We start from the raw sequence: 23,923 nt of genomic DNA on the forward strand, positions 1-23,923 counted from the left end.
AGTTATGCTATTATTCATCCAATATTAAATCTTTTCCAAGTACTTATTGGCGTATACCCAAGAATGCTATATTAATTATTACATTTCAAGATTTATACTTCTTCTCCGAAAAAGGGGAAAAGGAGGAACTGCTTTCCAGTACTCTCATTCTTATCATAGATTATTTGGAATGCTATCCTCTCATCTTGGAACATATTATATGTATTTTTTTATACTTAAGTATTTATTTTTGAGCATTACATTTATTAGATCTAATTATTCATTCTTTTGGGTGAATCCAACTAGTGTCTTCTCTCAATCTTTTTGTCTTAATTAAACCTTGCTCTGTTACTTCTGGAATCTTTTTAGAAGGTACCATTGAAGGAGCTTCAAATACTAAAGTCCCTTGATTAGAGTTACCCTGTTCTACTGTACCTGGTGATTTTTCTGGTACTGAATCTTGTTGAGAATTACTGTTATTAACAATACTCTCTATATTAGTATTATGAAACTCCTCCAAGCATGTATATGCCATAAATGCTGGGTAAGATTGTGTAGCTGTTAGTTGTAAAGCCCAATTCGAATCCTCTTCAAACTTATTTGCATAATAACCTATAAAGTCCAGTGTTAACTGCTCCTCCATTTCCGTCTCTGAAACCATATTTTCATTTGTTAACAAAAATGTTGTGGTTACTGCATTTGTTGGGTTTACTGTTCCTCCACCTGTTCCACCTCCTTCACCAATAGCAGGAGCTGGCCTTATAACAAATATTAACTCTCCTCCATGATTTGAAAATATGTTTGAAAGTTTATAAGCTGTCAATCCACCTTCTACATATATGATTTCTATCCTCCATCCCAAAATATTGGATATTGCATCCACCAAATTACTTCTTTCCTTAATATAATATTCACTAAGTGTCTGGTTTCGTCTTTGCTCCTCATAGTATTTATCTTTAAAAACTGAATAACTCTCATCACCACCAAGTTCATCCACTTTGATTGCATCTTCACCAGTTACTTCCACTGATCCAAAATGAATGTTATTTTGGCTTGAATCTCTGGATACCTTAGATGATAGCTCATACATCTTAAGCTTCTCATTTAAAGAAACTAATTGAGATTTTAATTCTTTATTGTATTCCTGAAGGCTGTTTGATGACTCTAATAAAGAATCCCTTTCTTGGGTTAATGTATCATATGCTACCCTTATGCTCCAGTATGTCTTGATCTCCTCATTCCTCAACTTCAACTCACTCTCCAAATGTGTTATTATTTTCATCTTCTCTTCCAAGTCCTTTCTTTGAGCCTCTATTTTCATTATTCTTCCTTTCTCCTCTTGTATACCAGTACTTTCTCCTATATCATCTTTTCCTTTACTTCCTTCCATTTCTCTCTGAGTATATTTTGTAAGATAAGCTTTAACTATTTCTTTATTAACTTCCTTCACTCCTTCTCCTTCTCCTTCTCCTGTTTCTCCCTTTTCTTCTCCCTCTAGTCCAATATCTGCTACTCCATATATAAATGATGATTTACTTTCCTTACTCAGACATTCTTTCAAAACCTTAGTCTCACATTCTAAACGTTTATTCTCCTCTGATATTCTCTGAATCTCCTCAGATTTTGAGCTTAACTCATCTTCGTAATACTTAATCTCTCTCTGACAAACCTGTAATTTACTCTCCAGCATATCGACCTTGTTTTCCAATTCTACTTTAGATGTCTCTATTACAGTTTTAGAAACTAAAACATCCTGGTAACGTCTTTGGAACTCAAATATTGCACTTAAAACACTGGTTGGAGATATTACTTTCCTTTCCTCTGATTTTTGATTACTATTTTTATGATCTGAATTTATATTAGTACCGGTACCGGTACCAGTATCAGCATCATACTCTATATTACGATTAGTAGTATCACTTTGTGATCCCATTTCAAAATCATCCGACTCATCCTTTATTTGACCACCTGTACTTTCCCTATTCAAAACTTTCAAATTATGAGTGTACCTAAATGCCATAGTTTCCCATTGTTTTATTTGCTGATTCAAAGTTGAATTCTCCTGTTCTAGCTCCACCATTCTCTTTAGCCAACCCTCAGCCTGTTCCAGTTTCTGTGCCTGTTGTTTCAGAAGCCTTTCTTGGTTACTCCATTTCTCCTGAAGTTCTTGGTAACTCTTTTCGGAATTCTCCAATACCAGTAATCTATTCTTATATTGTTCTATTAGAGATCTGTAGTTCTTACTTACTAACTGCTCATTCTCTGCCATTTTTAATAGCTTTTCTAGTTCTGTTATTCTGTACTTATTATGCATACACTCTTCACTTAAACTTTGAATCTTTAACTCTTTCTCACTAACTTCCTTTGAAAAACCATCTTTTAACTCCTTCTCCTGTAATTTTAACATCTCCTCCAGCCCTTTACATCTATTCTGTAACTCATTCTTTTCGCTCTTATTCTTATCCAATAAGATCTTATATTCTTCTTCCTTTCTAAAATGTTCCTGTTCAATCTCTATCTTTTCATAAACCTTCTGATCAATCTCTCTAATCTTCTCTTCCATATTTCTAATCAGTTCCTCATTCTTCTTCAATAATTCCCTGTTATTTTCCTCCAAGGTTTTTCCTCTTAGCTCCAATCGAGTCTTTTCCTCCTGTAACTCATCATTTAGCTTCTCTAATTGGTATATTTTCCTCTCATTATCTGACTTATATTCCTCATACTCTCGAATTACTTCCTGTAACTTATTCTTAACAGATAAATACTCTGATATTTCCAAGTATTTTGAATTCAATTCCTCCAACTCCTTTTTATATTCGTCGTTGCTCTTCTTTACCTCTACCAACTGCCTACTTAATCCTTCCACAGTGTTATTCATCTCATATTCAATGCTCTCATCCACACTTTCATCTTTTAGTATTGCGTCCAACCACTGACATATTTCTAAGGCATATCTCTTTGCTCTTCTATTATGGCCTATTTCCACCATTTTCACTTCTTGATTATATCCTTCTATAAATTATCTGCCATCCATATAGCTTTTGCAAATCCTTAAATACTTTTTCAATATTGTATTAACTACCTTCTTGAAATAATAATCCCACTATAATACACAATACTTTCCTATTTGCCTAATTTTATACTATTGTTAATAAGCCAAAAGTCAGTGTATTTTAGAGAACTAATTGCTATACAAACAACTTAATTATTTCTGGTAATCAAAGACCTCTCTCACACCCTCTCTTTTTCTTGTTCTTACTATTTTCAATTTCCTCCTCTCTGAAATTGAATTCATTCAAGAAAAAAGATCAATAAAGCATACATTTATATTTCTCAATATTTTTTTAATAATAAAATGTTCCCGCCAAAACATGTTTATTTATATGATTAATGGCCGGTATAGAAAAAAATAAAAACACGTATTGCACAAAAATTAAAAAGTAATTCCAATAATTGTGGAAATATTGGTAATAATGTCCTTTTGGAAATCACTTTCCATTTTTAAAAATTTAATCGAGTTTTCACTTTTACCTAAAAAGCCTTCCTTATTCATTGATAGGAATTTTACGACATCTTCCTGGCAGCTTTCCTCCATTTTATAATTTGTATTATTAGATTCTTGAAATTGGTCATTTTCATCCTCAAAATTTTGAGCCTTTTTTTGTTTTTCCCATTTTCTATAGTTCTCCTTTAACTCATTTATCTTCCGTTCATAGTCTTCCATCAATGACTTTTGTTTATCACAAACCCTTCTTGACATGCTATATTCCATACATACCTCCGAACTTGTACCTGGCTCCTGCAACATATTCCTGAATCTAACAGATTGATTAATTTTGAACCCTTTTCTTTTCTCATTGATACAAGAATTTTTGCCAAATAGTTGCAGGCTTAAATAGACAATATTTTTTTCTATCTCCTCCAACTTTATGCAAAGACTTCTTACTTCATTCCAAATAACTCTCTCTTTGTTTGTTTTTCTCTTTTGATTGATGAGTAATTCCCTGCTCCGTTCTTTCAAAATTTCCAATTTTTCAGCCAATTTGTCCAAATCTTTCCTCATCATGACCTCATTAAATGATTCCCTAACTTCATGATCTTCCAGTACTAAATTCATATTCTCTATTGTTCTCCTTAATTGAGCATATCTATTAGAAAAGTTATAAATCCATGTAACTGCCTCTTCTTCACAAATCTCTGGATCCAATCCAAACTCTAATGAATTGGGAGATACACTGACAGTACGAGGACTTATACTTAAATATTCCGTCATCTGGTCGTTCTCAATTATTATTTCTTTCATTTTCATGCATGCTAAAACTACAATTTTTACCAATTACTACATATGTATACACTGAATACAAAACTTAAATTCAATGCAATAACAATACTAATCAATAAAACTTCTATTATCCCTGCATCTAGTGAAACATTAAAAAATTCCCCCACTTCTTAATTACTCTATATTACCTCATCCTTTTTATATTTTTAGATGCATCTCCGCCAATACCTACTTAAATGTTTGTCCACAGTTTGGCGCCTAAAGTACCCGGTACTCTATTACTCATTTTTTTGGAGAAAAATATCTGATTTAAAAGAAAATTAAAGAGATTTACAATTAATTTACAAAGTTAATAATATTTTTTGAGCATAAAATAGAAATAATATTTTTGATTTTGTATTTGCAACACCCCTAATTCACAATTATTAGAACACTAAAAATTTAAATAGTATTCTTTCCCCAAACCAATTTACTCCTACTACTATTATTGCTAGTGCTCCCTTTCCTCCTAAAATACCAATTATTATCATCACCTATTCTAATCCCTTTAAAACACATGTTTTCTATGCCCAAAACTTAAAAAAAGTTCAATTTATGTACCATTTTGACACAATAATGAAGTAAAAAATTGTAATCTACAAGTACCGTCTCTTAATAGACATATCAACCACGCGTCAAAAAGGTACCAATATAAAAAATAATTGGAAAGGATTAACCACTTTTTTTGATATGAAATTTGGCTTCTAAAGATTAAGGAAAGATAAATACGTGAATAATTACTGAAGACTATCTAATTTCAGTAGTAACTTTTAATATAGATTTGCTTCTTTCTTTGGTAAGTCTTGGAAGCAAACTATTATATTCTTCAAGTCGTAAAAGTGGAGCACAAACCCATAATAAACGCTTTAGCGCCCGTACAAGGGCATGAGCTCTCGCATTTGCAGCACTGCTCCGTCTCTGGAGGTAGTATGTCAGTACTACCTCCTCAATTGGGATCAGCTCTTCAATTAGGAGCAGTTATGCAGGCAAATGCGAATAATGCAAGTCCTGGATTAGTTACTCATAGGACCCCTGGCCATCCTGGTCCAGGAGGTCAATCTCCAACAGTTTCTCAAAGTCATACCATTAGCCAGCAATCCAGTTCTAGCATATTAATGCCACAAGCTCATTTTGAAAGCAATACATCATCCAATTTATTGGTGGATATATTATGTGAAATAGCAGATTTTAGTGTTGATTTAGCTTTAAGACTTTCTCAAAGAACCGGCAACCAATGGAGACCTAAAGTACTTAATCATAATAAACACTTGAAAAGACCAATAACTAGACAACCATTAGAGGATCCAAATAAACCAAAAAGACCTCATAATGCTTATACACTATGGTGTGAACATATACGGCAAAAAGTTCGTGAAAAAGACCCAACCAGATCATTACATATTAAAGATCTTGCGGAAATGTGGAAAAATCTTCCTGAGCTTGAAAGATCACCTTGGGAAAGAAAAGCTCAGGATGTTAAACAAAAATATCTTGTAGATATGGCTGCTTATCGTACGACTTCTGGATCACCAGGCCATCCACAAGCTTCTTCAGGAACTCCTCCACCAAGTTCTATACAGCAACTTTCTGGAATTCCAAACCAAAGGGAGTTTTATTCATAATTTTCCAAAGTTGTTACTTTTATATTTTTTAACATAATTTGGAAATAATTATACTGAAGCCATTTTTATTCCGAAATATATTTATTTATAATCGATTTTATTCCATATATAGATTTTTGTCAAATCTCCATATATTTGATAATTATTATAATCTTAAATACGTTATTTTCTGTTAATTTCTAGTATAATTACATTCCTTTTTTGACCTATAGTTAAGAACTAACACATACCATCCATTATCTTTGTAATTGCATATCTAGATAATATCATACTTGTTCCTATTGGACTTGAACTTGTATGCTTGCTAAGTATTCCTTCATCCAATATATATAGATTTTCAGCGCCAATCAATCTAAAACAATCAGTTTCTACAACTTGTCCAATAGCCGTTGTACCAACAAATTCATTTCCTGGCTTAACATTCTTCTTAATATATTCCCTTATTTGGTCAGGATAACTTGGAAGTTTTGGAAGAATAAATGGCAAAGATTTCCATAAACTCGGTTCCTCGTTCTTAGCTTTATTATCCCTCTCGTTAATGATAGTTTCTCCTTTTCTAAGGCCAAATAAACTGTACTTTGAATCCATCTTGCTGTTTACTGAAACTAATTTATCATATTTCGTGATAAATTCATCATCTTCTTCATCTTTTCGTGACTTATCAAATTTATGCATTATACCATAATATGAAGATTGTAGTCCTTCCCCTTGGATTCTTAATCTATCATGAATTTCTTTCAAATAACTAAATCTACCCGTATTACTTGCCATCTGATAATTGGGCAAATTTCCTTCTTTTCTATCAAATATTTCCAGACTTTTTCGTACATTAGCAACTTTTTCTTCTTCCTCTTCTTCCTCTTCTTCTTTTTCGTCCTCTTCATCTTCTTCATCTTCAATTTCCATATTATAAAAACTGCGATTTAGATCAACCTCTTTGTCGCTTGTATACCCATAATTTTGGTTATAATTGGAATATTGAAGCGACAAATTGTCCAAATTACACCTCTGATAAATCATTTCTGGTCCCTGAGCTTTCAAATTATTTGTATAGTTATGGGTACCACCAAAGTCTGTAAAATATAGTTGTAATTTCCGATCTGTATGGTCACCAAACAAATTCAGCCTTTTCTGAACACCAATATTTGGTATTAACAAAGAGTATATATTGGTAGACCTAAACAACCTAATGAGTCTTCTAAACCCTGCCTCCAATATTAATATATCATTTATATCTTCTAACAAACCTAACCTTATTTTTGGTCTCTTATTCTTATCATCCCATATCACTTCACCTTCACTATATGGATTTGGTACTCGAATAGTTACCCCACGTATTAGTGGTAAACATTCCTTACTTATTATGTTTTGCTCCTCCCAAATTTCATTCATATTACTAGTAAATCCCTCAAATTCTGAAATACTCACAGACTCACAACCTTGTATTATGTCATCCTTCTCTTCCTGTTTTTTGCATTTAGTCCCAAACTTACGCTTTGAAAACAGTGCTTCAGAGCTAGGAATGCGTATATGATCCATATTTAATCCCCTGAAAAAACCAAATATGCTCAAACTTGGATGGTCTCTCAGTCCTTTGCCAATATATTCGTTCTCTATTATTGGATTTTCTATCTCAGGGCTTGATATCTTAATATCTTTCATACTACCAACTCCACTTCTCTGAAGTATCATTGGGGTATTCAGAGCACCAGCTGATAATATGATCTTTCCTTTTCCCGATTTTAGGCAGTATTTCTCAATTCTTGAGTAAATTTTTTTCTTCACTTCTTCAGAATTATAATCTTCAATTAACTTTCTTCCTTGAATACATTCTGCAAACTTGTCATTCTCTCTATTATCTTTATTTAAGTTTGAAAATATTACCTTGTCCACATGAAAATTTAGTATCTTAAAAACTTTTTTACCATTTACTAATTTTGGATTAACTTTTAATAGTCTTATACTACTTCTTCTTTCAAGATTTCTCCTAAATCCATAAGTTAAGAACGTGTATGGGACATAGTGAGGAGATGTGAAATATTCTGAAACACCATTATTATTGTAGGGCTCCAATCTATTTCCCCAATTAGTCATGTGATCTTGATAATCGTCCTCATAGTCTATTTTCCATCCCATATTGCTATTTTGGATTTCAAAAGAACTTACGTATCCACTTTCCGTCATTTCATTTTCAAATAATGAATCTTCTGGTGCTAAATCTTCTCCATTTGTATCTCCAACATAAAATGTTCCAGTTTCATTGAATGCTCTCTCTAAAGCTACTACCCATGATGTTCTTACATTAGGCTGCACAATATCGCCAACACTTTTTACATATTCAAAAGATTCCTGTAATCTTTGTAAATCAAAGTTCAAACCTAATGATTTGTAATAATCTCCACTGTATACATCCTCTGGAATAAATGGGGTGTTTCCATAACTTGTTTTTCCTCCTTCCAAATTTGAGCTTAATATTTTATACCCATCTTCTGAAGTATATATATTAATATCATTTTTATCTATGATTGGGCTATAACTTGAACTCCATCTTTTGCTATTCTCATTAATATTATCTTTAGTTTGTTTTTCATCAGTTAATTCACTTTCTTTATACTCTTTTCCTTTATCTACAACCAAAATATTAATTTCCTCTCCTTTTCTAGAATATTTTTCGAGTAAACTTCTTACTGCTATTAATCCATTTGCACTCGCACCAACAATTATATAATCAAATTTCATACCATTTGGTATTTCATTTTTATAGTAATTTTCAATACTAAATGTATTTCTTGACTTGAAAATGACTGCAAAAATGACCACCCAAATCACTCTTTTTATTAAGAATACGTCAGGAAAAACCATATTTATTTATTTCCATATATAAATATATTTGCTAAAATATATCTTACCTATTGTCTTATTTTATTTCTTTTTTTTCCATTATATTCACTTAATTTCTTTACTGACTATTCTTCTCCCCCTCAGCTTTTAATTTATGTAATGCAATTGACACGTAATTATTGCATGCACATGCAAATTTGCAAATTTAATTTTTCTATTTTCATGTGGAAAATTTTTGTGCATGCACGAGAATTACATTAATTGGTTTAATTTCAGCTTAATATAATTATGGGTTAATTCAGAATTATTCAAGTTTAGGAAATTTTTACAAAATTACAAATTATCGGATTGAATGCAGGAAAAGATTAATTTTACCAAAAACTAATATAAATAATTAATTATTAATGATAATAAAGTTATATAATGGAAATAACCATAATGTCAATTTTACTATCATGTTAAATTACCCTATGTGCCCCACTGTAGAGAGCACAACCCGCCGCCATTCTGGCGGTAAACACTGTCTCAATAAAAAGTCTTAAATAAAGTAACTAGGGCAAAATTGACAAAGTAAATTGCATCATCAAGTATTTGGGCAACAAGACTAAAAGTGTATATCAAAGGTCTTATGAAAAATCAAGATGCCTCACTTTTACTCGTTAACTCTGGAGTCTCAGGGGTCTATCCTGTCGGCAATCCAGGGGAGTTATAGTGCAGCAAAGGCCCACGAAATAGTTGTGAACAGAGGCAGAAGTCTAGAGTTATTAAGATTAGATGTGGATGCAGCCCAAACTCAGAGTATTTGCTTGATGGATACTTTTTCTCTGGTTAGAAGTATAAGTAATTTAAGATTAATTGGATCTGGCAAGGATCTTGTTGTTGCGACAAGTGATAGTGGAAATATTGTAATATTGGATTTTAATAAAGATAAAAACCAATTTGAGAGAATTCATTCTGAACCATATGGTAAATCAGGTTGTAGAAGAATTGTTCCAGGTCATTACCTTGCTGTTGACCCAATGGGGAGAAGTATAATGATAGCTGCAATAGAACGCCAAAAGTTGGTTTATACTTTAACACGTAAAAACAAGGATGCAGATGTTTTAGATATTTCATCTCCTATGGAGGCTCACAAAAGCCATATGGTTTGTTTTGCTTTGGTAGCAATGGATGTTGGATTTGATAACCCAATGTTTGCAACAATAGAACAATCATATTCAACGGAAAATGAAGAAGAAAATAAGGAATTACACCAAACAAAAAAGCATTTAATTTTTTGGGAAGTTGATCTAGGTTTAAATTATGTCTCAAGAAAATCATCTCAAATGATTACAGAAAGTTCTCATACTTTAATTTCAGTACCTGGAGGAAATGATGGACCAAGTGGAGTTTTGGTTTGCGATTATAAAGGTATTACATATTGCAAAATGGGCCATTCGAGTATATTTTGTCCATATCCATTCAGATTTGGAGATTCTTCAGAGTATGGGACAATTATTGTGGCTTCATCTTTACATAAACTAAAAGGTTTCTTTTTCATACTAGTTCAAACGGAATTAGGAGATATCTATAGAGTCAATTTAATACATAATGAAGGGATTGTCAAGGAAGTGAGGATTTATTATTACGATACCATACCTGTATGTAACTCATTGCTTGTATTAAGGTCAGGATTTCTTTTTGCATCACACGAATTTGGAAATCATTCTAATTATCAAATTATTTCACTTGGAGATGATAAAATCGATCCCTATACCTCATCTTTGCCTGATTCAAATCATCTAAAGAAAGTTTATTTTAGGCCAAGAAATTGCCAATGCATACGTAAATCCGAGGAAATACCATCTTTAAGTCCAATTACCGATATTAAAGTTATCGATACCAACAATGATGGCACACCACAAATTGTGGTTACATGCGGTAGAGGCCCAAGATCTACATTACGTATTTGCTCCTATGGAAAAAATGTTGAAGAAATTGCAGAAAATCCATTACCAGGTAGACCAAGATGTATATGGACTTTAAAAAGTGGTATTGACCCCTCCTTATCAGGCTCACAAGCTGAAGCTGCTGCTCTTGATAATATACATCATTATATAATAATTTCATTTATTGACCGTTCTCTTGTACTTACGATTGGGGAACATGTAGAAGAGACTAATGATACTTTATTCACTTTAAATGAGACTACAATATATGCCGCTTCTATGATCTTTTATAATTCATTTCTTCAAGTTTTGGAAACCCATGTAAAGTTAATTATTCAAGATAGAATTTATGATTGGAGGACTCCAGATTCAAGGAAAATTATAGCAGCAGATTCTAATGGCCGACAGGTTTCTTTGGCATTAGAAGGAGGGTTAATAGTAATATTGGAGTTAAGTGTTAATGGTGCTTCAGGAATAACTAATACAGGAATGGGAGGGCTAGTGGAGGTTTGTAGAAGAGAAATTACTTGTGAAATCATTTGTATTGGTATACAACAGTTATCATATTCGGGGCAATTAAGAAGTGATTATGTTGTCATTGGTACATCCACAGAAAATATTATAAGGCTTTATAAAATTGATTCAACAGAAAAGAGGTTAAAGCAAACATGTACTCAGATTTTACCAAATTCAAATAGTATACCAGAAAATGTGCAATTGTATCATTCTAATAAATATGGCCATTTATTTTTATTTGTGGGCCTCACAACTGGTGTAATATTAAGTTGTAAGGTGGATGCAAGTAACGGTTCGATTAGTGCCCCTAGAAGTAAATATTTGGGTAACAGGGGAGTAAATATATGTAGAGTAATGAGGGAAGATTTCGGGGGTGAGATGAGTTTGGTATGTATGTCAAGCAAACCTTGGTTGGTTAATTCTCAAACATCTGGGGTGAGTTTTACCCCATTACAATATAGGTGCATTGATTCTATAGCTCCATTAAATACACATCAAGTTAATAATGGCTATGTTGCAGTTTCAGGATCTACTTTATTAATATTTCAAGTCACTCAAGGTTATGGTGAATCATTTTCTCAAAATTCAATAAACTTAAGTTATACTCCACGTAAATTATTAACTCTACCATCACCACAATTGTTTACTGGTTTGGAGAGTTTAATGTCATCAGGTACTTTAGATATCCCAAAGAATCAAATGATTGCAATAGTTGAAACAGATCACAATTCATTTGATTTTGGGACTAAGAAGGAAATTATTTCAGCACTACAAGAACTTTATGATGGTAAATCTTTGGAAAATGATATGGATATTAAGATGGAGGAAGAGGAGGAGGAGGAAGACGAAGGAAAAGAAAAAGATCAAGGAAAAAATACTGGCCATATAAAAGTTAAGCAAGATAATGATAATTTGTTAATGGATATTGCTCAGGATGAGGCCCAAGATTCTGAGAAGTCAAAAATACAAAAAATGTTGTCGGAAATTGGTATACCAGGAGAAAATGGGGTATTGCTTGCAGAAAGTGAAGTAGGAGGATTTGTTGCAGGAGAAGGGAAATGGGGTGGTTGCGTGAGAATAATTAATTTGAAGTCAATGGAAACAATACAGTTAATACCACTTGATACAAACGAGGGATGTATTTCGGCTTGTGTTTGTAAATTTGATGAATTAGAATTACCATGTATAGTTCTTGCAACAGTTTATGGAATGAAACTTAATAAAGGATATAACAATTCCATAAATATGGATTTGAAAAAGAGTAATGATAAAGAAATTCATGAATCTTTTGGAGCAGCCATAAAGATATTCAAGTATGATTCAAATTATAATTTTGAGTTAGTACATGTAACTCCTATTGAAAATGCAGCAACAGCAATAACTGGTTGGAGAGGAAGATTATTAGTAGGTATAAATAAGACCTTGAGGGTTTATTCACTTGGAAAAAAAAGGCTTCTTAGAAAGTCAGAATATAGAAATATTCCACAAGGATTAACTTGGATTAAGGTAGTTAATGATCGTATTTTTGCTGGTGATATTTCAAATGGTATTTTAGTTTTCAAATTTAACAATGCATCAAATCAATTTCTACTTGTAGCAAAAGATTCAATGCCAAGATGGTTAACTTCAGCATGTGAAATATTGGATTATCATACAATTGCAGTTAGTGATAAGTTTGACAATGTTATTGTATCGAGGGTGCCAGTTGAAGCTTCCGATGATTATTCATTCATTACCTCATTTACTGATAGTACTAATAATCCATCATCAACATTACTAAGAACACATCAAATTAACACAGTAGCTCAATTTCATGTGGGAGACATTATTACATGTTTGCAAAAGTCACAATTAACATCAACATCTACAGAAACAATTATATATGGTACTGTACTTGGTAGCATTGGATCGTTATCTCCAATATTAAATAACGAGGACTTAGAACTCCTATCAAAGCTTGAGATTCTATTACGTAAACAGAAAACATCTCTATTGTCAAGAGATCATCTTATGTTTAGGTCATATTATTCTCCAGTACATAATGTAATTGATGGTGATTTTTGTCAGACTTTCACTACTTTGGATAATCAAATTCAATCCGAAATCGCTTCCAAGTTGGATGTTACTGTTGAGGAAATTTACAAGAAGCTTGATGATTATAAAACTAGGCTATTTTAAATTGAATCTGAATTACTTTCATTCTTCATACATACTCATATTACTTTTAATACTAATATTAACATGACTACTCCATCAGATTCATAATCTATCTATCCCTGTAATTAATTAGCACATATATATATTTAGTCAAATTAATTTTTATTTAATATCTATTTCTTCTCTAATTTATTTGATTCATTATTTAAAACCTACTTTTTCATCGCTTTCTATATATTTATATGCATTCTTTATTTCTCTTTATAATAACTTATCTTTATTTGTGCTTACCTGCAATTTTATTCCAATAATTCCATTTACCGCCCATGCATTTTTTTTATGTGGAAAAAATTACGTGTATAACGGTAACTACACGTAATATATTTATAATATATGTATGCATGCATGTAATGCAAAAAATCATGACCATAGCGGAAATGAGATACCTCCAAAATTAAAAAAGAATCAATGGGGGGAAGTAATTAATAAAAATTAATAAATGAAACAACCAAGTTGAAGAAGAGGAAATAAATACTAGGTAAAAAAACAAATTTATCAATACATGTGAAAAAGTATATATTTCAAATTAGTCTTTCGCTTATTCTCTGATAAGGAATTATATGTGTGTTTAATGAACAACCAAATATAAAGTGGGCAAACAAATCGAAATAAGGCAATTAATCGTACAAAAAAGACTCTCTCAAGTTAATTTATTGCGAATGTATTTGTAAAGCAACACTTGTTCAAAAAACAATATTTAATATTCAAGTTTTTAATTATTTGAAGCATAAATCATGTTTAGAATAATGGAGAGTCAAGTTTCATTAATGAGTTATTTTGAGTTAACTCTAAATATGTATTTAACAATATTTCTTTCATTATTATGGACATTAGTTGCTCATGGAATAAAGTTATCGGTCGAGCTGTTATTCGGAATTTGGATTTTACGTAGGATATTCCCATTTTCAAAAATTCTGTTTCAAAGATTATACAGAATATTGGGTTTGGAATCGGTTGTCTTGGATAAAAAGGATTTAACAGGAAATATATGTATAGTTACAGGCGGAGCGAGTGGTATTGGGAAAAAAGTCTCAGAGTACTTAGTTCAGTGTGGAGCAACAGTAATTATTGCAGATATACAAGAAAATAGAGGCAGAGTTGCTGCCTATAAGATTAATACAAACTCGTCTTCTTCAGGATTTGCAAGGTATATGTATATTGATTTGTCAGATGAAGATTCAATTAGAAACTTTGTTAACAGGTTTACATAGTAAGTTTTAAAATTATCACTAAATATGCTTATTATTATCATCACAATTTAAAGATGATAATAATCATCCTTTTCTCTATTCTGTATCATACACATAATTGTCTCAAGTCAAGAATACAACAGTGATTCAAACTATGAGGATGGAGATTAAGGGTTAGGAAAATGAAAAGTTTAATTTATTAACTAATTTTTAGTGATTACGATAGGTTGCATATTCTGGTTAACAATGCAGGAATTGGTTCAGGAGGAAAAAGGGAGGAACCAAAAGATTGTGAAAGGCATATAAATAAAATATTTAAGGTGAACTATATAGGAACTTTTATTTTGACAGAACTTTTATTGCCAGTACTAAAAGTAAGTTAGAAATAAATACAACATATCATCAGATGGTTTGAAAACCTATAATCACTTTATAATTGAACTTAGAACACTAAGGATTCAAGAATTGTGAATACATGCTCACCAATACATAGATTCTTTGGTTCAAATTTAAGGAAGATACTTGAATATTCACAGATTTCTGAGTGTAATTATGCATATGGAGCATCTAAAGCAGCAATACTCCTTTATACTTTGAAACTAAGAAGGGATGCAATGGGTCTGACATTCTCTCAGACTTTTCAAACAGATACTGTTGATGGTGAAGGCTATGATAATTTTCCCTGGTCAACTTGTGTGAACCCTGGATCTGTTAATACGAGAATATTTCCCAATACATTTCCATATAATATTATATACTACCTTAAATGGTTCTTGCTAGATACCAAAATGGTAAGTTTTATGATTCAAATATTAATTAACTATTATACTTTTTTCTTATCATTTTCTTATTAATTGTTACTCATATTTAATATATAGGGATCACAAACTACCATTTTTGCCTCAGTATGCCCTAAAGAACAGGCTACTCTATATATGAGTCCTTATTGGTTACCAGGAAACGGGTCTTGGTTTATTGACAGATTTGCTGATTTTCTAAGTAAGTTAGCTTAGATAATACTTATTTTCTTGCTTTATTAATATTACACCTATTCACATCAATTAGGTATTTATGTTGGACCTCACTTCACCATTCCAAATCTAAATGATGATGCAGCTCTCTCAGCAGAGTACCTCTATGAATGGACATATAACTATTGGAGGGCAAGTAAAACAAAAGAAGTTCACAAACAGACACTTAAAGATCACCATAAGTGAAAGTAATAGTAATAATAATATATGACGTATATGTATAGATATGTGTACAAATAAGCTACATATACCCAAATCTCCTACTAAATTATCTAGATTTATACAAGAAATGCTTTACCTCATTCTTGCATGTTAGCTTTTATTATAACTTCTAATCAACTTAACTTAAATTCCTCCTCCAACCTGAGAAATCATTGCATCAATCAGATCTCCTTCTTGTAAACCAGCATCCTCAGCTGTCATCTCTGGTCTTAAACGCTCACCTTCAAACAAAAAGCGAATTGATTGCTCATTTTGGCCAGTTCTTTGACAGAAAGAATTCATCAACTTTTGTAGACGAGTCTTCTTCTTAATTCTATACAGAACTTGTTCTCCATCTGGGCTTCTTACCTTGACTGTCACATACTGACTCTCATCAGAAGCTCCCCCCGATCCTTGGTCTATTACTGGTTTCTGCTCAATTTGCTGTCCGTCATTACTGCTCTCGCCTGCACCTATGTTATTATCTGTTAATCCTGAATCCATATTTCCTTTCCTCTGTACCTTCTTGGAACTTCTTTCCACCTTGTTGTTATTATTCTTATTTTTCTCCTGATCTTTCTTAAATTATTCTTGTAATACTACTTTGGTGGATTTTTATGGCTTATTTCATTTGGCGCCAGCTCGAAACCCGCCGAACACGTGGAGGCGCCAACAATTTAAAAAAAAAAAAAATATATTGTAGCTAGAAGATGTGAGGATGAGGAAAAATGGAAAAGATATAGGTTTACTTCCACTATCAGAATTTGAGAGGGTGCTTTGAGACTTGCTTCCTGTTTTTCATTCCTTAATATTAAAAGGTAATAATAGTAAGAGGTCCCCAGCCCCTTCTTTTCGCCTTAATGTTTCATGACTCTATGTTCTGCCAGTTTTTTATGTTTATAATTAAATTTTGGTGAATTTGGCTTGGATCCAAACTCTTTGCATTGTGACTTGGGTTTTCCTGTTAACAACTTCTCTAAGGCAATAGTGGTTTGATATGACTTTAAATCCCGCATTTGTAAATAGACTTTCTATTTCTTGAATAGTAAAATAATAAGCAAATGTTCCATCATATCTTACATAAAAATTGTCTGTAATTTTAGATTTACTTGATTTAGCAAACCTGAGTTGTGCCATATCGTACCTTCCATAGTCTCTGAAAAGTAGAATTGCTCCAGACTTTAGCGATTTTGAACATCTTGTAATTACGTTCTGGTGATGTTTTGGATGTATCGCAGATAGTACAAATATTAAAAGTCCAAAGTCTGCAAAACCTTTAGGACAAATATATTCGGGTATATCAGAATGAACAATATCAAATACAAATCCCTTCAATCTTTTACAAGCTTTATTTGAATCCATTAGAGATTGAAATGGACACAAATTTAACCCATTTTCATCCTTAGATAAACATCCTACTTTCGAGTTCTCTTCCCCTTCAAGTTTGTTGAAAATATCGTTCCATCTCTCTTCAAACAAAGAAATTGCTCTGGAAGAGCAGTCAAATCCAATACAATGCAAATTTGTCGAAATTTGCAATAATGGTATCAAAGAATTTCCTACTCCACATCCAAATTCTATTAATACTTTAGGATTTCCACTATTAGATACATTAATATTACCAGTAATTAACTCCTTAAACTCCTTGTCTATCCAATGTCTATCTAAAAAAAAGTTGATATTATTTCTTTTATAGAACTTATCCCAATTCTTAACAGATTCTTCAACATACTTTTCTAAAACATAGTAATCAACATTAATATATACATATTTGGTTATGTTCATTTAACATAAACATACTAAGTTCCAAAAATCTACTTACCTTTCCAAAATTCTGAAATCGTGTCTTTATCTGAATTAATTATTTCTTGAGCCTTGTTTATTATATCCTCCGTTAATTCAAATTTTCGAACTATAACAACATTTCTTTAGTTAGTCCAGTTCTAATTAAACGGTACCACTAGTAACGGTATCTATTATATCATTTTTTCCGTCCACATTCCCCACTATCACAAAATAACTTACCTACTTCACTGTCATAAAAATCTGGATTCTCATCTTTAATTGGTTGACTCTCCATTTTTACTCTAATTTCAAGATCTTGGATTTAACCTTTTTTTCCCTCGTTTCTTTTCTGATGTCTGCTGTAATTTAGGTTTTGTCCAAGTATCTATAAAATAATACAAATATAAATATATATATTTGTATTATATTTTATATCATTCAAAAGATCTTTATGATCAATTATTAAAAGTGTAGAGCAAAAGGAGGAAAGTTTATAAGGTTCTCCAAATTATAAATCCTCTAAAATCAAAGTTTAAATGATCAAATAGCCTTAATAAGGAAATTGCATTAACTTCTTATTACCACCCAATCTAAAACCTTTAATTTTTTGGCGCCAAATGTCAAATCAGGAATTTATTTTATATATTAAATAAATTTATTAAGGTGTACCGAAGAATATAATAAATACTAATAAAAAACAGGTTTTTAGTTTTTACAGCAGGAAATTCGAATACTAACACTAAATCTACTTTTATTGGTAGTTCTACTGTATGAATTATTTTTTTCTTCGGAGAGTTATAAGTGAAAAGTTGGGTTATTGAAAAACTGGTGAACTACGGAGAAATAAGGTATAGTTAATATTGGGGAGATGAAAGATTTATTAGACTCAGATGGAGAGTCAGGGAGTTTTCAGGATGACGATATATTGAAGATAAACGAAGAATATAAAAGAAATTATGATGAAAGAAAAAGAAAAGAAGCTTTGTCAAGAGCTAAGGAGCTTTTAAAGAATGATAAAGAAGGAGAAGATGGAGTTGAGTCTTATTCTGACTCAGATTCATCAGATGAAGATGAGGATTCTGATGCAGAACTTTTAGATTTTAAAACACAAAGTAAGATACTTGAAACTTTGGATAAGATAAAAAAGAAAGATCCAAGCATTTACGATAATTCACATGTAATATTTTCAGACTCTGAGTCTGTTTCTGAATGTGAGACTAAATCTGATGAATCTAATACTTTAAAATGTAGTAAAAGAATGACTTTTAAGGATTACGAGAGGAATATTTTACTAGGCTCTCAAAAAGATGAGGATAATAATGAAACAGTTAAAAAAGGAATATCAAAAAAGTTAGGGTATGACAAGGAACAAGATGAACTCAAGAAAGCGTTTCTCAAAGCAGCAGAAGGATTGGAAGATAGTGGAGACGAATTTTCTGAAACATTAATTAAAAAGGATAAGACTAAAGAAGAATTAGAAGAGGAAGAAAGGAACTTTAAGTCCTTTCTTACACGTAATATAGAGGAAGGAGGAGATCCTATTGAATCTTTAAATAGGTATTGGGGTCCAGAGGAGGATTTGGATGAAAATGAGAAGTTTCTAAGGAATTATATACTAAATCAAGAATGGAAGGAATCAAACAACCAGACTAGAATCAACGATGATGTTTCGTCACATCATATAATTGAGACAGAACTAGATGAAGAAGATGAGAAACATTTAGAGATGTCAAATGAGTTTGAAAGTGTATACAATTTCAGGTATGAAGAACCAGGAGCTAATCAACAGATTTTGGGATACTCTAGAAATATATCATCTTTAAGAAAGACAGATGATCGTAGAAAATTGAAAAGAAAGGAAAAGAAAGAAAGAAAAGCTGAGGAAAAGCTTAGGATGGAAGAGGAGTTGAAGCTCTTGAAGAGCATGAAGAGGAAGGAGATTATTGAAAAGCTTAAAAAGATTCAAGAAATCTCAGGTATTAGGAGTATTTCTGATAAAAAGCTGGACTTGGAAGGAGAGTTTGACCCTGATAAACATGATCGGTATATGGAGGAACTCTTTGATGACGATTATAATGATGAGAAGGAGAGTCTTTCATTACACGAGATTTTGAAGAATAATGAAGAATCGGATGATGATAAAGATGGAACTATTAAAAGAGATTCCAAAAAACACAAAAACAAACCTTCAGTTGAAAAAAACCAATTAAATGATGAATCAGAAACGATGCCATCTAGTTATGAGGATAATTATGAATGGTGGCAATGTGATGGCTGTTTGAAGGAGATTCTTCCAAATAAGAAAAAATTTGATTGTACAGTTTGTGAAAACTTTACTCTTTGTAAATCTTGTTGTAGAAATACTGACCATGAGCATCCTCTTGAAAAGAGCCGTGTACCAGAATCAAATGGCATAGGAGGAATAAATGGCTACAATGAAGATGTTGATATTGATAATAAGGTAAAACCAAATAGATTAAGTCTCAGTTACGGAGATAATGAAAAAATTAACAGTCTTTTGGACGAGTATTACGGACTTCATTTTGAAGATGTTCTTGATAATGGTAAGATGCCAGTTAGATTTAAATACACCAAAGTTGAAAAAAATGACTATGGACTCAGTATTGAAGATATTTTATCTATGGATGATAAAGAGTTGAATCAACATATCTCTCTGAAAAAGCTGGCTCCTTATAGAGTTGACAAAAAGAGAAAGTATTCACCACCAGCACGTTCTTTAAAAGAAGACAAATCTTCAAATAAGATGAACAAAAGGCATCATAATAAGGGTAATTTCAAACGAAGTTATTCAAATAATAAGAATTCTCCAAATCTAACCCATATTAATAAGCATCGTCTTGAATCTTACTATTAATTTAATGTGGTTAAATCTTAAAAATGACTGGAATTTTGATAACCTTATTTATCATAATATCCCTCATTCTTAATATTTTTAGGTTAATTTGTATTATATAATCAACCAATTTTGCTTTCCTTAAATTAATATTTTATAGTTTGTTGAAAAAATGATATATACTCGACGATTATATTTTTTATATAACCTTTTCACCATTTACAGTAATTTGAGGATTAAATCCAAGAGAATCTTTTACTACAACACGTTGTGTTCCTTTAGTTTTTAACCAATTAAGAACATTAGATTGTACATTTCCTGCCATTTGAATTTGTCTCTTTGCAATTTGTTCAATCCATCTAGAAATTATAATTATTGGTTGGAAAATGGATAGATATATAAATTTAAAATATCATACTTACCTTAAATCTTTTGTTGTAAGTGCAGGCACTCCCAATGAAGAGTCTGATAATCCAGTATTTTCAATATTACCAGCAACTTTTGAGAATGTAATTCCGCTATTTTTGCAGAAAATCTGAATGAATATGAAAGTGAGATAATTAATGGTTTTTTTTCATACGGGATTAATTGAACTTATTAAAAAAACTTACAGCTTCTGTCAATTTATTCATCATTTCATTTCTTTCTTCATCAGACTTTGCACACATTACTACTGGTGATCCATCAAAGTACATTCTAAAACACTTTCTGCTGTTTTGAACAGATTCCAAAGGAACCTCAATCTTATTAAGGGAGAAACTTCTAACAAGACTCTCAGGATTCTTTAAATCTGTCATAAACATTAAATCGTTTTTGGTAATTTTGACTCCAAGTAAATCAACATCAAAAAGATTTTTTGGATCCAAAGCCAAAGCTAATTCACCTGTAATCATTACTGAACAAGCCGGATCCCTTGGTGTATTAACAACTGGCATGCTACTTACAACATCTCTCTGCTTTAATCTGTTATTCGTAGCATCATTCATTGCTTTTTGGTAAACTGAAACAGCTGATGAAACTGCTTCATTATAAAGCTTTTCAGAATCTTGTTCTTTTGTTTGCGAATTACCTTCTCCAATTACCGACATTGGCTCTACATTTGCACCGATTATTTTTCTTGCAGTTTGTATTAAAGTTGTAATTGTTCCAGGTAAAAATTGTGGTTCCAATAAACCAAAATCTGTTGTTGAACGGGTTAGTCTTCCATGAACATATTGACTCAAACCTGCTATTGATATTAAATGTACCAAAAAGAAAATCCTCATTTTTTTCTGAACTAAATTAATTAATCTAATAGCTTTATTATCTGTTTAAACTATTAAGTACTTTCCTCTTAATAATAATAATAATAATTTGTTTCAAGTATTTTTTTTTTATTGAAAATATATTATTAAAATTATTATTTTATAATTCCATCACAAATTGACTCCAATTTTTTTTTGATAATGCGTTATGTTACTTTTTTGGATTATCAGTAATTTATTGACATTTTTTTTTTAATTTTTGTGCATGCAATTGATGACGTCATTATTTATTGATTTACTTTGATTACGTAATTTGTTCCACATAATTATATACCGGTATTATATCCATGCAAAATTAGTAATTAATAGTACAATTTTGTGCATGCAAAATAATATTGCATAGATTTGTTTTTGTCCACATGACATTGCATGCATTTTTAGTGAGGGGAAGTAAACAGTAAGTATTTCAAAATGACCTTTTATGCATTTATGCAAGGCCGGTATGTAAATAAATGTCAGAAACTTAAAATTCATGCAAATATGCATGTAGGAAAAAATACATTTATTTTACAAAAAGAATAAATTCGTGATAATATGAGTTAAATATAGAGAAGAGTATTTTCTTAATAATCTTCTTGTTATTTAATAAAGAAAAATTATTACAAAAAAAAAAGGTAAATAATTTTTAGAAAAGTAATTATGGTGAAATTATCCAATTTAAAGAAGACTATTTTAATTTTGGGTTGCATTGGAATGAGTAATGCCTTAACGGTTTTTCATTTAACTAACCCATTTGATTTATTACAAGGTTTGAGCCATGTTAAGCTCGAAAGAACTTCAGAATTACCAGTTTCTCATAAGACTTTGAGATTTCTGCAAGAAAAGATTAAGTCATTTTCTGTTGACGGAGATAATGTAGCAAAAGAAGCCATTCAGGGTATTAGTTCAACTACAGGAGTCAATTTTAAGAATTCTCCTTTATCTCAAGAAGCTTTTAAATTACAAAGCAATACACTGTTTGCAGAGGCTGCTGAGAAGAGAAAAGTTGCCAAATACTTACAGGATCAAAGCGGAATTACTGAGAGTGAGCTAACACATGCTGAAATAGATCCAGATAAAAATCCAGAAAAGGCTGCTGCCATTACAAATATGAAACGTGCCAAAGTACTACTTGCCCAGGCTTATATTTTAGAAGGTAAGATTTTTAATTTGGAAAAATAATAAAGATCGATAGAAATACCATTATTTTATGAATACAATTTTTAATTCTATCCTCTTTAATTCAAATTAAAAAAAAAATAACTTAATTTATACAAATTTTAATTCTCTAATTAATACAGAGGAAGCTAAAAGAATGCAGTTGGCTTCAACTAGAAGTGGAAATAATGAAAGCTTTAAATGCGATATTCTCAAAATTGGGCCTCTTGCATTTGCTCCAAATAGCGAAGAAATTACTGACATTATGGATGGGTCTCTTGGATTCTTGAATGGCAATATGCTGACAATATATTACAATTCGGTAAGTTTATTTTCCTATTTCTTTCATATAATTCAAAATGTTTCTTTAAATTCACAGGTTCCTAAAGCATCCTTTTCATTAGAAAGCATTGAATTGCCAGTTCATAATGTTGATGCTGCTCCAGGGTGTATTGGTTTTAAATATCATGGAACAGATCAAATTATTTGTGCTACTGGGAAAGATAGTCAATCCGCATGGATTAATGCAATCACAGAAGCTTGGTTTTGCAGAAATTTGGGTTTGGCAGGAACTTTGCCTTCTATTTCTGACACTAAAGGTAAGTCTACAAACAGTTTTACTTTCGAATCCCATATATTTACGTTAATTGTTATAGAAGAACAAAAAGATGATGAAAATGAAAATGAAGATGAAGAAACTGAAGAAAATGATCCAAATGATAAAAAGAAACAGGAAGAAAACCGAAAGAAACAAGAAGAAAATAAAAAGAAAAACAAATCTACAAGATTGACAAGATCTTCAGTAAAAACATTCACTGTTGAATTAGAAGATGGAAAGCCAAAAATCACACAAAACTAGAAGAATAGTTACTATGTAAATACAAGTGCCAATTCAAATAAATAAGGCAAATATTGATTTGTTATTTGCAAACAATAAAAAAATCATTAGTATATTAATTATAATTATCCTTTACACAGTCAAAAATTATTATCATAT

General features: G+C 31.3%; 11 protein-coding genes across 11 annotated transcripts; 5 read left to right on the forward strand and 6 right to left on the reverse strand.

Moving 5' to 3' along the window:
- Positions 1–259: 259 nt before the first annotated feature.
- On the reverse strand, positions 260–2,968 carry cubi_03646 (uncharacterized protein; the record flags this gene model as incomplete). Its single annotated transcript, XM_029020660.1, has 1 exon — positions 260–2,968. One exon carries the CDS (start codon positions 2,966–2,968, stop codon positions 260–262), a length of 2,709 nt encoding a protein of 902 aa, XP_028874157.1.
- Positions 2,969–3,412: 444 nt separating this feature from the next.
- On the reverse strand, positions 3,413–4,252 carry cubi_03647 (uncharacterized protein; the record flags this gene model as incomplete). The annotated part of the gene is made up of 1 exon (XM_029020661.1): positions 3,413–4,252. One exon carries the CDS (start codon positions 4,250–4,252, stop codon positions 3,413–3,415), a length of 840 nt encoding a protein of 279 aa, XP_028874158.1.
- A 977-nt stretch (positions 4,253–5,229) lies between these two features.
- Positions 5,230–5,922, forward strand: cubi_03648 (recombination signal sequence recognition protein; the record flags this gene model as incomplete). The annotated part of the gene is made up of 1 exon (XM_029020662.1): positions 5,230–5,922. The coding sequence occupies one exon, from the start codon at positions 5,230–5,232 to the stop codon at positions 5,920–5,922; it is 693 nt and encodes a 230-aa protein (XP_028874159.1).
- A 219-nt stretch (positions 5,923–6,141) lies between these two features.
- Positions 6,142–8,784, reverse strand: cubi_03649 (FAD NAD-binding rossman fold oxidoreductase or glucose-methanol-choline oxidoreductase; the record flags this gene model as incomplete). The annotated part of the gene is made up of 1 exon (XM_029020663.1): positions 6,142–8,784. One exon carries the CDS (start codon positions 8,782–8,784, stop codon positions 6,142–6,144), a length of 2,643 nt encoding a protein of 880 aa, XP_028874160.1.
- A 620-nt stretch (positions 8,785–9,404) lies between these two features.
- On the forward strand, positions 9,405–13,385 carry cubi_03650 (spliceosome factor; the record flags this gene model as incomplete). The annotated part of the gene is made up of 1 exon (XM_029020664.1): positions 9,405–13,385. One exon carries the CDS (start codon positions 9,405–9,407, stop codon positions 13,383–13,385), a length of 3,981 nt encoding a protein of 1,326 aa, XP_028874161.1.
- A 773-nt stretch (positions 13,386–14,158) lies between these two features.
- cubi_03651 (short chain dehydrogenase reductase family protein) lies at positions 14,159–15,831 on the forward strand (the record flags this gene model as incomplete). Its single annotated transcript, XM_029020665.1, has 5 exons — positions 14,159–14,634; positions 14,829–14,988; positions 15,061–15,405; positions 15,493–15,613; positions 15,680–15,831. 5 exons carry the CDS (start codon positions 14,159–14,161, stop codon positions 15,829–15,831), a joined length of 1,254 nt encoding a protein of 417 aa, XP_028874162.1.
- Positions 15,832–15,990: 159 nt separating this feature from the next.
- On the reverse strand, positions 15,991–16,350 carry cubi_03652 (ubiquitin-like protein; the record flags this gene model as incomplete). Its single annotated transcript, XM_029020666.1, has 1 exon — positions 15,991–16,350. One exon carries the CDS (start codon positions 16,348–16,350, stop codon positions 15,991–15,993), a length of 360 nt encoding a protein of 119 aa, XP_028874163.1.
- A 399-nt stretch (positions 16,351–16,749) lies between these two features.
- cubi_03653 (methylase) lies at positions 16,750–17,926 on the reverse strand (the record flags this gene model as incomplete). The annotated part of the gene is made up of 3 exons (XM_029020667.1): positions 16,750–17,582; positions 17,669–17,758; positions 17,872–17,926. 3 exons carry the CDS (start codon positions 17,924–17,926, stop codon positions 16,750–16,752), a joined length of 978 nt encoding a protein of 325 aa, XP_028874164.1.
- Positions 17,927–18,499: 573 nt separating this feature from the next.
- Positions 18,500–20,506, forward strand: cubi_03654 (uncharacterized protein; the record flags this gene model as incomplete). The annotated part of the gene is made up of 1 exon (XM_029020668.1): positions 18,500–20,506. The coding sequence occupies one exon, from the start codon at positions 18,500–18,502 to the stop codon at positions 20,504–20,506; it is 2,007 nt and encodes a 668-aa protein (XP_028874165.1).
- Positions 20,507–20,684: 178 nt separating this feature from the next.
- On the reverse strand, positions 20,685–21,750 carry cubi_03655 (uncharacterized protein; the record flags this gene model as incomplete). The annotated part of the gene is made up of 3 exons (XM_029020669.1): positions 20,685–20,844; positions 20,908–21,020; positions 21,097–21,750. The coding sequence occupies 3 exons, from the start codon at positions 21,748–21,750 to the stop codon at positions 20,685–20,687; spliced, it is 927 nt and encodes a 308-aa protein (XP_028874166.1).
- Positions 21,751–22,428: 678 nt separating this feature from the next.
- cubi_03656 (uncharacterized protein) lies at positions 22,429–23,785 on the forward strand (the record flags this gene model as incomplete). Its single annotated transcript, XM_029020670.1, has 4 exons — positions 22,429–22,924; positions 23,070–23,248; positions 23,306–23,525; positions 23,583–23,785. 4 exons carry the CDS (start codon positions 22,429–22,431, stop codon positions 23,783–23,785), a joined length of 1,098 nt encoding a protein of 365 aa, XP_028874167.1.
- Positions 23,786–23,923: the final 138 nt, after the last annotated feature.

This window comes from Cryptosporidium ubiquitum (genome assembly GCF_001865345.1).
Source record: "Cryptosporidium ubiquitum isolate 39726 chromosome Unknown contig_25, whole genome shotgun sequence".
Classification (NCBI taxonomy): Eukaryota; Apicomplexa; class Conoidasida; order Eucoccidiorida; family Cryptosporidiidae; genus Cryptosporidium; species Cryptosporidium ubiquitum.